The sequence below is a fragment of the Pantherophis guttatus genome, chromosome 1, assembly GCF_059756535.1.
Source record: "Pantherophis guttatus breed Tessera chromosome 1, ASM5975653v1, whole genome shotgun sequence".
NCBI lineage: Eukaryota > Metazoa > Chordata > Lepidosauria > Squamata > Colubridae > Pantherophis > Pantherophis guttatus.
In genome coordinates, this window is record NC_142063.1 from 114,756,732 (window position 1) to 114,772,740 (window position 16,009).

The 16,009-nt window shown below is 40.1% G+C and overlaps 1 protein-coding gene across 50 annotated transcripts in view; it reads right to left on the reverse strand.

Annotated features, from left to right (window-relative positions):
* The window catches only part of CTNND1 (catenin delta 1), a 69,949-nt gene that overhangs the window by 25,830 nt on the left and 28,110 nt on the right, over positions 1–16,009 (reverse strand). For 33 of the 50 annotated variants that reach the window (XM_087881541.1, XM_087881530.1, XM_087881550.1 and 30 more), the window contains 4 exons: positions 14,694–15,002; positions 13,042–13,113; positions 12,397–12,555; positions 10,369–10,895 (listed from right to left, as the gene is read on the reverse strand). In XM_087881541.1, the coding sequence (XP_087737667.1) occupies positions 10,369–10,895; positions 12,397–12,555; positions 13,042–13,113; positions 14,694–14,888 (953 nt within the window). In that variant the 5' untranslated portion in view covers positions 14,889–15,002. Of the gene's footprint in view, positions 1–10,368; positions 10,896–12,396; positions 12,556–13,041; positions 13,114–14,693; positions 15,064–16,009 lie in introns of all 50 variants that reach the window. The other 17 variants (XM_087881562.1, XM_087881564.1, XM_087881561.1 and 14 more) reach the window with 2 other exon arrangements.

A 16,009-nucleotide genomic window follows, 5' to 3' on the forward strand; every position in this document is an offset into this window, starting at 1 on the left:
TCTTGAGGTTTTTAATTTCTTCAAGTACTGTTGGAAACAAAGCTACGCATGGCAGAGCTGTTCAGATCTTGGCCTTTGGCGAAAGAATTATGTCTTTCAACTCAAGTTATGTTCTCTCCTTTCCGATTGTGAGCATGAAAAGTCAGGCCAACCTCCCTCTTGCTCAAACACAGAAGGTGATCAGTGTACACTTAGTCCTTGGTGACTTATCGCCATCTGATTACTCTACATTCTTTTAAAATTAGCTAGGAACTGCTACTATGTTAATATGTATGAAGAAAGCCAGGCTGATATATTAGAACAAAAGACTGCCAACTTGATTCTGACTTTTAACAGAATGGACATTTATTTGCCCTGAACAGAAGAGTTATCTAACATTTTACCCAAGTGACAAAAGGCCATATCAGGTCTATGTCATTTCGTGTTTTGATTCCTCAGGAGAGTCCAGCAATTCCTCAGCTTAGCACCTGTTATCCCTGCCATTTAGGCCCACGCAGGGGCAGCACTAAGGAAATGTAGATAAAGCTGCCTTCACTCACCATCCGCCTTAAGTTCAGAATTCATAAACATTGGATTGGGCTGGGAGGTGGAGTGCCTTTTTTTTTTTTTTTTAACAGGTTGCTCTTTGACATCCTTTGAGCTCAGGAGGAGAGCTGTGTGTTATGCCAGTTGTCTAGAAGAGGACTGGGAAGTCCCTGATCAAACAAAGCAACCTATTTAGCCAGTAGCAGCTGCAACACGAAACTGAATAAAATACCTGCCAATATTTTCGCCCTCAAGTTCTGGATAATGAAACCCTGCAGTCTCGAAACAGTGAAATCTCTACCTCCCACCTAGGGTTGCAAGTAATTCATATCTTCTAGTTAGTTTTCCCATTATAAGACTTTTTATAAAATGTTTTTGGCTCTTCTTTCAGCATTAACAACTTTACTAACATAACGGTGATTAGAACCCTTTTCTTTTTTAACGTGGATATATTTCATTAGAAATATTAAAGTGAATATATTTCATTAGAAATATTAGTTCATTAGTATTATAAGACACTTTTAATAAACTTTCATTAGTTTATTCAAGTTTATAAACTATGAGGAGCTCTTACATAATAGTGGCCTTTCACTATTTTGATTTCTTAAAGAATAACCAAATAACTTTTTAATACTACTTAAATTATAACATTGAAATAAACATTATTTAAAAAATTATGAAATGATAGCCCACCACAAATGAGTGATAAGCCACAATACATAACTGTCTACACCAAAGCCGTACCTCTTAAAAACACAGAAGTACTATAATAACAAAGCCATCTACACCAATCGCTTATTACACTGCACGTTTTCTTCAGCAATTTTCAGAAAAGTTGCACTTTCTTTGGTAAGACATCCCATGATATTTAGGGAAAATATAAGAGGATTCCAGATGGGTGATGTCATGTGAACTTTTTTTGTAAAACCTGAGTAAGCCAAGGCAACTCAACAATAAATTGTCTGGAATCAGTTTGCCTCTTGAACTTTGGTTGAAAAACGTCCAAGATAAAGTACTTTGTCATAAGATAAGCTAAAGAAAATAAATAACTTTGTTCTACCCTGCTAATTTTTCTTGACAGCACAAGGAACTGCCTCATACTAAGTCAAACCATTGGCCTGCCTAGTTCAAATCAGCTGACTCTGATTTGTAAATGCTCTGTGAGGGGTTCTAAAATATTGCTTCAGATTGGTAACTTTCAAATATGTTCCTGAAATGTTCTCTATCAGCATCTGTGACAACAAAGGATTTTCTAGAAAGTATTACTTGCTTTAAGGCTTATAACAGTAGAAGAGCTTTGTGCCCGTACATGGTTTATTTGGGGGCAACAGCAGAATCTAAGAGCCATCACTCACAGCCGGACTAAAGAAGAGAACATTCTCTGATATCTTCCCCAGACAAGTCAGAATGAAATGTGACTTGGAGGAAGGGAATTTAAAGACCTCTGAACCAGACTGCAAGTTTCCCAGGTGCCTTGAGAGACAGACAATGACGGTTAACAATTATTTTCCATCTTTCAAACTTGTCCATACAAGATACCCACATAGTTCTGGGTTATTTTTGAAGCCCTGCACCAACACACAAATACACAGTTCTTTGCTTCTCCTAATCTCTTGATCACAGAGTGTAAGCGTATAGTATTCTGCTCCCTGCAACAAATGCAAGCTGAGGAGGGGGGGGGGTTGATTTTAAGCCTAGTATAAAGCAAACCACTTGGACCTGGCAGCTGTTCTGGGAAATTATTTCGACGCAATCTTGCCCTCTTCGAGATGTGAACAATGTGGGAGCAAGAGGAAATTAAACCTCTCCCATGACTTATTCTCCAATCACATTATCTCCCCAATGCTTTGTGTATTCTTAAGAATTCTGGCAGAATTCTCGAAAGTGGATCTCCAACATTCATGAAAAATTAAAACTAGAGGACACTATACATAAGAGAAATTCTTAAGAGCTCTCTTGTGTAAACTACCAAATCACAATCCTTTTACAGGTTTCTTGCTCAGAACAAATGAGCTAAGATAATATCAGACGAGTTACGTTCCATAAAGTCAGAAGGGGGAAAAAATGCATACAAGCTCGTACACAGACATACAAAGCTCCAGTCTGGATAATAAGAGAGAAGCCAGAGAGAAAGAGCCAGCTGCAAGAAATACTCAGATTCCAAAGATCGCTGCGATCTTTATCAGTTTGTACACAGCACAGTGGTTTCACAACTGGTGGCTAGAGGTCAAAATCCACATATATAGATTCCATTGGAGCAAATTTTTATACCAACGTCACAGGTAACCAATGACATTTTTCTATTATAATAAAGACTTGCAGGTTGTTTAATCATTGACTCTGGTCAAACCAAAGGGACAGCATCATCAGTATCAGTTCAATAGAGAGTTCATTCCTACCCAGAGTTTTGAGGCATTTTTAATCTGTTGAATTATATCCCACCTTTTCCAACAAATGAGTACTCAAGGCAGATATCCATAAAATGCAACGTGCATTTTATTAAAAAGCATATGGCAAAAGAAATCCTCCAAAGAGTAAGTCTGAAAAACAGCAAGTTCAAGTGCCTTTAATGAAATGAGAGAATTGTACCCTAGACTAAGCAAACATATTTCTGCTTGTTTATAAAAAAGTCATCAGAAAAGAGGCCAAAGGAGCACCTTCTTCTATTATGGACTTCCATACTTTGGAAGCACTATCAAAATTGTCAGGGGAAAAGAAAAAGGAAAGCTTGAAATTGAAAGCTTCTTTCAATAAAATCTAAGCTAATTTGCATGAGAGAGCAGTCATTTAGACACTGGCTCCCATAGAACTTTATAGGTCATAACCAGCTATTAAAATTATTGTGATGGAATCACATGCTTTCTATAATGATCTGTAGTTTAGTTGGAGAATTCTCAACCAACAAAAGATCTGAACACTCTTTTAGTGAAGACTCAAGCAAAGCAGCTTACAGTTCTCCATGCAAGATGCATTTGAAGATTTCGGGTTATAACACTCACACAATATCTCCAGGAAAAGATACAAACTGTGCACTAGTTGAAGTGCAAAAGTACTTCTCCTGACCACACAATTAAACAGATATTCTTAGCAAAGTCTGAACTAGGATACATTTAAACTGCAATTTGGAACGTCACCGTTTCTACTAAATACAAGCAATATATTAGATAAAGATTTAATTTGCCAGTGGTTATTTTATCCTACTTTTTTTTTTTTAATTTGGTCAATTTAAGGCAGCAAACATACCTCCTGTCTCCTATTTTCCTCAAAACAACAATAGGGTCTCATCCAACCTATTGCTACCTACAACTTTTCTAAATTTAGATGGAAAGGGAGAGGCACTTAATAGCCAATCAAAATCGTCCAGTGAACTCCAAGCCACCTCTCACAGTAATTGCCTATCACACACTCTGTGCCAGTAGCTAAGATATCTAATAATATCCACCTCCACAGCACCATCTCAAAGAATCTCCTCCCCAAATCGTTTCCAGCAAGCATGTCAGTATTTAAAGCTATAGAGAAGTCCAACAGAGCTACTCATGATTCAATTTAGATACGAGGTGTGTCGATATACATTCATCTAGCTCAGGGATGTCGTCATGGCGGCGTCACATGACATATCGGGACCTTTTCCCCCCTTCACTAAACCGGGCATGGGCAGGGCCAGCGCATGACGCATCTGGTCTGCGGGCCACGAGTTTGACAGCCCTGATTTAGATCGTGCTCATGCCATGGCACAAGGGAAAGGAGATGCCAATTCGAATGAAGCGAAGCAAAGGTTAGAATTATTTTCTCATCATCCTATAAAACAAGAAGTTTGCCTCTCACAGGTCTAAAATGAAGCCAAACCTTTGTTAGGCAAATATCTTATGCCAATTGCATCCATTCAAGCGCTGGGGAGGGCACCAAAGATCATCACATTGTAAGCATTTTCAAGGTATCAAGGCCACCATGAATCACAGAAGAAATAATTAAGGATGAGTGTTCTCCGCATGCAGCTGAGGTTGGACTAGTTATTTGAAAGGTTACCTTCACAACATGATTTTCAGGCTTTAAAATGCATGGGAATGACTGCCCCTCCTCCCCCCAGATCATTTCAGCTGTCAACCAATGGAAATGGCTTGTCTTTATTTTGTCAGTATCAAGAAAGCATATGATGATAACAGCAATAATCCTTCTCCTGGACTTTGTCAGAAACCAGCTGCTGCAAGGTCTCTAGGAGCTGGTTATTTTGGGATCTTATCTACTCAATTGAATGGAGAGAGATTCCAGATTCCTTGCAGAGGTCTTTGCTGAGTGTAGCTAGTGCTACTCTATCCTTGCCAAGATAGTGATTGGGAAATTCAGGACAGTCTTTGCTACTGTAATTGCTTCACAGCTGCATATGTTCTTTGGCAACAGCTTTAATGACTGATGCCAACCTTCAGTTAAAGAAAGGAAGAGCATGAAGTTTCTCTGCAGAAAATCAGGGCTAAAATTGTGATGTGATTTGGGATATCTATGATTAGGATGAACCACCTAAGTGTATAAAGAAAGTCAGCTGAGGAAAACTGAAAATTCAGACCAGGGTTATAAGAACGAGAAGAAAGAAGAGGATAAGCTTTTTCACCCTTCTCTGGTTCCCCAATTTGTACCCTGAGTTTCCAGAGCTGTTCATTGCCATTTTAACCCCGAAGACTATTGGGCCACAAAGGTTCATCCTCTCCTCACTTTGAGCACAAAGAAAGAAAAACTGTCAATAACACAGGAAAATTTAAACTCTCAGAGACGTCTCTGTTTTGCTGCTTCCTCCTCTCCAGCTCTGAAAAGAAAGGAATTAAGACGCTCTTTGCTACCTTGGGGGGGGGGGGATGTCTCTGAACATCTTCTCCAAAGTCTTGCATTGGTGCTACCATTACAGACTGTGGGCACTTATTACATACATTGGACAATCTCATGTGATCCTAACCATCAATCTTCCCTCTTGCATCTGGTTTTGCTATAAAAAGATTCTAACACTGAGTTAACCAATAATTTGGGAGGGTTTGCAGGTTTTCAATGTCTAATTTGCTTTTTAAAGTCTGATTTTGTTGTTGGCTCAAGAATCTTCCTCAACTTGATACTTTCCAGATGCCTTAGGTTACCGTAATCTAAGTCAGCATGCTACGATTAGGGGGAAATTACTCCAACGCTTTACTGATTTTTGCATATTACATCAGGCAATTATAGGCATGGAGACTAATGGATAAATGGCAAGCAAACAACAAGGCAATTTCATCTACTTCAGACTTCAACCTAGGCAACTTAGGACCGTGATGGCGAACCTATGGCAGGTGTGCCAGAGGTGGCACGCAGAGCCCTCTCTGTGGGCACACGCGTCGTCACCAGCTGCTCTTCTGCATCTGCACGCTCCAGTTTCGGCAGTTGGTGCCGAAAAAGTAAACCATCACTGCCTTAGGAGGTGAAACGCTTCCTTTCAAATGGCAGCAAGTCAAACAGAAGTATTATAGAAGACTGTCTGCATGCCTTACATTTATGCAATTTACTGTAGCTGAAGACTATAACACGGAAGGAGTGGGCAGACTAATCAGATTATGAAAATTCGGGACCATACTTGTGAAAGACAGGCAAGCAAGCAAGGGACATAAACTTGCATTAGAGAAGGGAAGGCAGTTTGAATACACAGGAGAAATGGAAGCTGTACTCCATAATTACTATTGCATTGCCCCATTTCAGTAGAAACCACAACCACATCCTCTTTTTTTTTTTTTTTGGAATGCTTAGGTGGAACAATTTAGGCCTCTGCAGTGGATCAAGCTAGCAAGTTAGGATGGTGGTTTTTTTTTTCTTTTTTTAATAGAAATTCATATTCCCAGGATCCTACAGCAGCTATCAGACCAGTTAAGAATCTAAGTTAAGCAATTTTAGCCCAGAGGATAAACAGATTTCTCATACTGAACAAGATATCAGGATCATTCCATACTTTAGAAAAGAAAAAGAGGCAAAAAAACCCCGTCCTGTGAACTAATCGCATCTATCTTCACATAGCAAGCCCACACTGGTATAAGCAGTAACTCATTGCCAAATACTCTTGCTATAATCCACCTGTAGCACAGAAGACTTTATCAAAAAGAATAGTAGTCATGTTATTGCTACCAGATGTTCTGCGATATTATTTGTATAGCCATGTAATACTTCTTGCATACACTTGTAATTTTTACAACTCCTCCACAAAGTAAACTAGTATTTACTCAGATGAGGGAAGGAGGCAGGGATTGTCTTGGTTAAGGGCAAAGCTGAGGTCTAAAATAGAGACCTTGTATCCAAGATTTAGCCACAATCCAGCAAAAGGAAGAAAAAAAAAAAAACAAGACTAAGAAAAAGCTTAAAAAAGCATCTCAAGCATAATTCAACAACCTCGTTCATCGTGGCCTGATATTTTCATCTTTATACGTCTGGATGCATCTGGTGGAATGTGTAAGCACATGAAGGATTGTGTGTTACATTATTCCCTGGATAAAAGACATTTTCTCTTCAATGGCATTAAAACCTCATACCAGTGGTAAAGGCAAAACATTTAAAAAGTCTATTTTTGTTGGAAAACAGAAATCTAGGCGGAAAATATAAATACATGCATGCCATATTAATTTTTTTTTTCTGACCTGATCTAAGTTCATTTTCCTATTTTAAGAACAAATAATTCAATACAGGTCGGGTTCAGTAAATTTATGAAACATAAAAGTACAGCTCAGTCAGAAGCTAATTACACTTTCTAGTTGCGTGTACAATAAGATTTTAATTTTACTCAAAGCTGAAACCATAAACCGCAGGTTTTTTTTTTTTTTTTTAAAAAAACCTCTTAATTTTGTCAGTTTGACAAGTTAAAAAAACAAAGTTGAAGTCAAAAGAAACTGTCAACATGATAATAAAACAGAGCTATACAGTCTGACCCTAGACTACGTCCTCACTTTCCTCTAAGCACAGGACAAACATGTCCTGACAAGGTTTTCTGTCATAACCCCATGAGTCATTTTGTTTCCAAATACATATGTGAAGCACCTAAAGTCATCCTCAGCTGTTTTGATGTTAAAATGGTATTTTTCCCTTTAAGCTGACAGCAAATTGCAGCAGTTTTAACCTAGGCTAATTTCATAGATTTTGCTACCAACGCCATGCTCTTGACTTCACTTCAGGCTGGTTTGGGAATGCCCATTGCCACGTCTGGTTCCTGGGCACTTTCCTCCAGGACCATATTGTTTTGGGAAGCCGGAATCTCCCCTGCTTCACCCACCATCTGCCAGAACAGATGGGCTGTCTGATGGGCTACAAGAGCTGGCGGCTTTGGAAGAGATGAGATTTTCAGTTGCATCCACCACTTCCCGGAGGCTGTAGTTTGTTAAATCCACCCTCAAACAAGGCTATGATCAGCCGAGTGTCAAGTTTGTTTTAAATGCAAGTTTTGAAGTGATGAAATGGGACAGCTAGCTCTCCCCTCTCACTGCGTACATGGGACAAGCCTGTCAAGTAGCAGATCGGGGGCTTCTTCTGGCGAGTGGCTTTGTGTTCTTTCAAAAATGGTCTTTGAGGCCTAGTCAAAAGTAGATCCACTGATCTCCTAGATAAAAAGTCAGCAGCAAAAGAGGCCCATTACAAGAAAGCCCCTAACTGTGCTATTTGTCCTCAGGTGTAGCAACTCCAGTCCTCAGATCCTCAGTAATTTTTAAGAATGTAAAAGGATCCCAAAATCCAAACATTTGGGAACCCACTGTTCTAGAATAAAAATCTTCCCATTAAAAAGAGAATGGGAGAAAGGAGTAGTTAATGGAAAGGAAAAGAGAAAATATGTGTTATATTTAGAACTATATGAATTGAAGTAAGATCTATAATTATAAATGAATTGTAGTAAGTTTAATATATGAGATTGTAATATTTGGAATGTCTTTAACTGTAATAATGGAATTCAGCTAAAGCATTTGAAATTATATTGTATTGTGAAAAGGGATTAATGCAGGGGTGAAATGCTCCCGGTTCGGACCGGATCGCCCAATCCGATAGCAATAGAGGTGGGTGGTTCGGAGAACCGGCAGCAAAAATCCCTGCCTCCCCCCATGCCCAGCTGAGCCGCACAATCAGAGGCTTTTTTTTTTTTTTTTTACTTTTAAAAGCATTTTTTCTCTTCGGCCGAAAAAATGCTTTTAAAAGTAAAAAAAAAAAAAAAAAGCCTCTGCCGATCAGGCAACTCAGCTTGGATTGTCAGAGGCATTTAAAAGAAAAAAAGCCTCTGCCAATCAGGCAACTCAGCTGGGATCGTCAGAGCCTTTTGAAAGCATTTTTTTACAACCTCTTCCCCAAAGAGGTTGTAGAAAAAAATGGTTTTAAAAGTTTTTTTTAAAAATGGCCACGCCCACCATCACATTACCTTCCCCCATCAAGCCACGCCCACAGAACAGGTAGTAACAAATTTTAGATTTCACCACTGGATTAATGGATTATTAAATAAGAGGAGAAGAGAAAGGGAAAAGATGAAAATTGACTTTGCTTACTGTTTAACACTGTTAGCAACTACTGAAATTAACTTCTAAGAGGGGGAAATATTATGGATTGTGATTATGGTTTATTATGAAGAGGTGTAGATAGTATATATATTTGAAAAAGCAATGGAAAATTGGGTTTATTTTTTAAAAAACAATTGGAATTGAGAAATAGAAATGAATGACTTTAATGTTATATACTTAAGTGAATTGTAGTAAGATATTTGATTGTAGTATTTGGATAAGCTGATAAAGGAAAGAAATGGAAAAGAGGGAAGGAAATGGGTTATAAATGTAAAATTGTATGAATACTAATATCTATAATTGGAATAATGGAATCTAGGGAAAATATTTGAAACTATATTATGTTGTGAAAAGGGAGCAATGGGAAAATATTTGAATAAGATGATTTAAAGTTAGGGTTAGGTTTTAGAAAAACGATTGACTTTAAATTAAAGGGGGGGGGGAAGAAAAGAAGAATTGACCAAGATTAGAGTTTAGGGCGAATGGTAATATTGGTTATATATCAGACAAAACAGAAGGAAAATAAAATAAAAAAGTAGAGAGAAAGAATATTATAGCAAAAAGTGAAATATATAAATTGTGTTGGAGAAAACTAAAAGCTGTACAAATTTTGACTCGGCCAATACTCTGTTCAGAAAAAACGTATTGTTTGTTTGTCTGTGTGTGTTTGTTTTGGGGGAAAAAAACTTTTACAAAAAAAATAAAATCTTCCCATTAAAAATCAATAGGAAAAAAATGAAGGCAAGAATAAAAAGTGAAAATACCAGTACCTTTCATTGGGTTGGGGAGTGTTAACCATTTCCAGAGTTTGTGGGGGGGTTTTTCCCAGGGGGAAAGGGGCTGAGAAATAACGGGGGGGGGGGGGAAGGTTTGCGTTCTTTTTGTTACTTGAACCTTTTCTATTATTGGAGTCTTCTCTTCCCCACCTGCAATTTCATGCAGCTTGCCTGGACTAGGCATATTAACGGGAATGAGACTCGGTTACACAGATCTGTGCCACTGAAACAAATTACCAGCTCAGCATAGTTGTGATGTAATCCTTCCCTGCATGCAAATTTACAAGAGAAAGATCAAGCATATTCATTCCCCTGAAGAATTTTTGATACACAAATAGTCTCCAGTTAAGAGCCGTCTATCTACGGTACCATACTCAATTTATCCCAGAATTGTCCTGGTTGCTTTAGAAATGTCACTGTCACTCAGTACTACAATAGCTTTTTCAAGGGTAGTTAAAGATTCTTCTCTATTAGTATGGAAGAAACATCAAAACATTGCCAAGGCTGGCTAAAATATGGTAAACTTATCCTCTTACCTGAGTCTCTGGCGGGGATCAGAAGGTGTCCCAGTCCGCCTCGCTGTCCCATATTCTGACACTGCACCATAATCCAGGTCATCATACGCCATGCTGCGTTGGTCATCCTCCAGCCCATAAGGCTCAGCGTGGAAGCGGTTCAAGTCCATGTTGCTTCCCCCTACCCGCACCTGCGGTTGGGGACCATAGACATCCTGCCTGCTTGGAGCCCTGTAGCCATCCACGGAGGGTCGGTAGCGCTCATCAATCCGGGTGACTCGGGATAGGCTACCGTAGCTGTGTTCGCTGCCATGGTAGCTATCTTCATAGGGCCGCCCATAACTATCTGAGTAGTGATAATTTCGTGGAAGGGTAGCTGTGCCTGGCTGGGTCATGTAGGCCCCAGGGCCACCATTTGTGTTCTTCCTGAAATTCCTATCCATGGTCTGGATGTAGTTGTTGGTAACTGGAGAGCCATCAATAGGTAACCCATCTGGGCCAACTTGCTGCACTGTACGTGTGGTCATGGTCTTCACAACTTTTTTCACCTATAGAATAGTAAGAATGAGCTATCCGGCATCAACTTGTCACCTCACAATAGTTCTGAGGGCAGAGCAGAGCAGGTATCACTGCTCATGCGCTGCACAGCATTTCTTCATTAATTCCAAAGGACACTATTCTCTATTATCTCAAGTCATGTCCTATATATCAGTTTCAAATATTATCTTATTCTATAGCTGTGATGGCGAACCTGTGGCATGCGGAGCCATATCGATGGGCACGTGAGTTCAGCTGTGGTGTGCATGGGTGCACCAATCAGCTGATTTTTGGGTCTTCTGGGCCACCTGGAAGTAGGGAAACGGACTGTTTCCTACCTCTGGAGGGCCTGGGGGGTGGGGAAGGCCTGTTTTTTGCTCTTCCCAGGCTCTAGAGCCTCTCTAGGAGCCTGGGGAAGGGCGAAAACGGCCTTCCCCACCACCCCCCAGCAGGCCCTCTGGAGGCCAGAAATGGCCTGTTTTTTGCTCTCCCTGGGCTCCACAACCTGTCTAGGAGCCTGGAAAGGGCGAAAGTGGCCTCCCCCCCCGGAGGCTCTCCAGAGGCCGGAAACAGCCCATTTCCCAACTTCCAGTGGGACTGGAAGTCAGCAAATGGGCTGTTTCTGGCCTCCAGAGAGCCTCGGGGGGTGGTGGGGTGGAGAAGGCCGTTTTCGTCCTTCCCAGGCTCCTAGCGAGGCTCTGGAGCCAGGGGAGAGCAAAAAATGGGCCCACTGGGCCATCGTGTGCCAAAAGCAGGGGACCGCGGGGTGGTGGTGTCATATGCGCATGGCGTATAGAATTATGGATGTGGGCATGCACACGCGCAACACCCCCACACTCCCCCCGCTTTTGGCACACGATGGCAAAAAGGTTAGCCATCACTGTTCTATAGCATTCCCTAGAAAATTTTATGATCCCTGAAACTCCCAGACTACAGGAAAATTAAATCCAACACCATTTACTCAACAAGAAGACCTGTAGAACTGTTTCTGTGGCTGTTAGAATCCCACTACACCTCACATAATGCAAGAGTACCAAACGCATAACCAGTCAAGAGCTGTTGGCAGGATCACATGCTCTGTTCCTCATGTCAAGTCAAAAACACCTCCAGGATTTCAGATCCGCTACTAATGGTTTCCTCATACTGATTATCAGCTTTATGCCAATACAATAGTTAACTCCAACCAGACTGAGAAAGCATAACTAATGGGTCAAAAAGCAACTATATTGCAGCTTTCTCTGTACTTAATAAACTTTCTATATTATGTCTGCACTGGTCCTTTGAAATAATAAACTGAATAAATCACCAGGTGAAAGCTACCTCAGATCACAATATAAAGACAGCTGCCAATGACAAAAATAGAAAACCATAATTTGTGTTATATGCTTTTTATTTGCTCTTAGAGGTTACTCAATACCATGCATCTAGGAACCATAAACATCACCTCTTCCCTACAGAAACCCTCCCAGACAGATTGCCTAAGATCCTCGCCACTTCTCCCTAGACTCTCACCGTGGTCTCTGTACGACGGGTTGTCCCATCATCTGAGGTCTCTACTGAAACAACTGACATGGCACCTTCTGGGTCCTCCTCCATGGTGTATGTCTCTTCCACAATTTGTCCTGGATCCTGCATCCTGGGAATGGTGCTGTATATGAGGTGACTATGGTCCTAGGGAAATGAGGGGGAAACCTATCAACCTATTTCTGTTCAAACAATACTCTAAGAAGTCATTTCTTACAGGTCAAACACCCTTTGTAAAAATCTTTTATGCTCAAGTCTCTGACAGCAACAAATTGCTACATAATGTTTGTTTGCACCCACTGTAATATAAAAAACTCATGCAGAAAACTCACATAAATTCAGTGATACATGCTCTTGATTAAGACTTTAGAACTCTTGTTATAATTTGCACTTAATTACTTTTTTAAAAGTATATTAGTCAAATAGCAAACCACCAAACAAGAATGGAAGATCATGGATTTTCTTTTCATACATTTAGTCACCAAGATGTTCCTTCACATCTTTTATCCATATAAGACTTCCAATTATTTGGATTTTGCTAAGATTCCAACCAATTATCTAAGATCTTCTCCAAACAGCTTCGCAGCTTTCTGTAAGCTTTGCCAGAAAGAAGTTTTTAGTTTCTTTTCCTACCTGTGGTCCGTTGAGCTTTAATTCTGAGAATTTCTGTCTCTCCAAGTCAGCATTGCCCAAGAAACGGCCGTTCTGCAAAAAATAATAATGATGAATTTGTGATCAGCATCAGAAAACAAGAAGGAATGGGGGGCAGGAGAGGAAAGAGAAAGAGAGAGAGGGAGAGAGAGAGACAGAGGCATGTATGGCAACTGAGCACTTCAGTCTATTACACTGAATCCCACATACAGCTACAATGCCAAATATTTAGAAATGAGGCTGCTGCGATTTGAAAGTGACAAGATAATATTAGCAATACAGTGTAGGTAGTATCTTAGGTTTACATTTCTTCATAGAAATAAAGAAGCAGGTGTGTATTATCGTATCCATTTATTAACATCTATAACATTGAAGTTGAACACTGTACATTCCAAAGTTTATAAATACTGAGTCCATGCTGTCCCAGTTTTTATAGGCCACAAAAGCTCAAAACAGCAAATGGAAGCACCTTTAGAAATAGTTCAGAAAAGCAAGCCATTGATAAAACCTCTTGGGAAAATCAACCTGGTCTCCATCATCTAGTTCTACTTACAGACACCACCCTTTACTGCCCAGAATGAAAAGGAAAAATGCATTTAAATTTTTTTTTACAGCAGAGAGTTCCTGCTTATCACCTTTATAATTATGTCTTCCTGCATGCATCCAAAGTAATTTCTACCCAAAGTATGGAAGTTTAAGTGGTATGCAGTATTTATTCTAAGCACAAGTTTAACATCATCTGATATTGGCTATTTACTCATCTGTACACTTTTAAGATAAAAGGGCAGAACCTGAATAGCCGGTAGAAGCCAAAACCCAAGGGGAAAAGCAAGATGAGCTTGGTGCAAAAGTTTAATCAAATTCATTTGATGCCTCACTTGTGGCAGTTGGCAGACACATTTCCTTGGTTCTATTTCATGCTTCTTATGTCAATAGTTTCAGGATCTGATAGTCACACTGGAGGCCATTTTATTATCATCATCTTGTACAAATATTGTCATTCAGAGCAAAGAGAGCTTTGTTTACTGTCTGGCATTCCTTAGTCAGTAAATCTACTCATTACTCTTTTTGTCTATTTCATCTGTTTAGGGCTCTCTTTTCATAAAAACCATCAAGCTACTGTTTGAGAATACACAGGAGCTTGCATTAGACATGGGGAGAGCAATTAAGAAACTTTAGGGTATAAATATATATGCATGACATACAGGATGTTTCCAAAAGAGCAAAGGACTCTAGTGGCTTACTACTAAACATCTCCACTGTTGTACTGTGCATCCACAAAACAAATAGTGAACCTGCGTTCTCAGTTGTCACTACAAGTACATATGTAATAAGTACAATGAATTTAAGCATTAGCCAGACACTGTGAAATTGGATGAGACCATTTATTAATTGATTCCCACACTGGATAGCCTTTAACCAACACAGCTCTATGGCCCTACTCATATTGAATACTGACAAATACACTCATCAAAACACTTAGCTGTGCAGACAGCAGAAACCTGAAGCTCTTGGACCAAGCTGCTCCACAAAGTATTTCCAACAGAAGCCAAACTATCGAAGTAGCCCTCCAGCAGGAACCACATAATCAGAAGAAGGCAAGTATCCCGCTTGAGCACATCACTAGATGTTACCTGGTGCCGGCGGGTGAGGGTGCCGTTGGCCATTGTTTGGCTGGCATCCTGTGGGGAGACACGGACGCGCTCCAGCTGTGCAGAGACATGGCGCCGTTCTTCCTCCAGCGCCCGTGTCAGCTTCTCAAACTGTGCCTCCTGCTCTTTGACGGAGGCAAGTATACTGGCAGTCGACTCCACTTCCGAGTCATCCATGGTTTTGAAGGCCCCACACAGGGGGAGAGTGGGTGCAAGGCAGGGAGATGCCACGGGGGATGTGAGAATTGACGACACACCGAAAAGGGGTACGAGGGGAGAAGGATCCCCTCACTTCAAAGAACACGTTTGGGAGACAAGCAAGGAGAGAGAGAGAGAAAGACCGATCTTAGATCTGGGAAGAGAGATTAAAAATACTTGAAAGAGGCCAGGTTCCACCTAAGTCATCCTCCCCCAAATCAGCAGAGTGAGAAAAATTGTACACTAATAACCTCTCAAGATAGTAACTGCAACACTTTAACTGGCTCAAGAATACAAATCTGTGTGTGAAAGGAAACCCTATTTACAGGAGTGTTCCTTTAATAAGACAATGGGCATTTTGGATGGTTGAAAAGTCATCCCTCCAGAATTTTCTTCATTGCAAATCAGATACTGGATAGGATATAGGCATGCTAATGACATTGTAACATTAATTTCTTTATTAATTTGATGCCTTAGTTTACATTTTTAGGACTTCTTTCTATCAGAATGTCAAATATCAGTATCATTTTAAAAAGACTGGAATTTTCTATCTCTGCAGCATAGCACACTTATTTTAGTACATTTACTAAGAATTTGCTCTAGTTAAATGGCTCTTACTTGCTGCCTTCCTTGATTAATTTTTAGGACTGTTTAATGCATAGGGAGGCCATTTTAAAAAGAAGCTTTAGCCAAATTTCCTTCTGTGAACACCAGTCAGCACAATCTTTAGTGATTCTTGATCATTTTATCTCATTACATTATTTATACTAAACCGGTCTTCAAAGGAAGTCATCTTAACTTTAAAAACTGTTTTGGGAAATTGCAGTCAGTCTCAACCACGCATACATATTTTACTGTAGCAGCATTTTCATATCTGCCGGCCTGCTTGGTTTCAGGGCACTGTCCCTTGAACAGGAAATTGCATGTCACTTTAGGTTTATGCATTCCTGTCATGAGGAGAGTAACTTCTACCATTTTAAAAACACAGTCCTTGGGAATCAGTTAGCTGACTAACTGATTGATTAGCCAACTAATTATAACAGGCTATAGTAGTTATATTGAGCAACATGATAAGCCCGGGCCAGAAGGGGAGAGGCAAC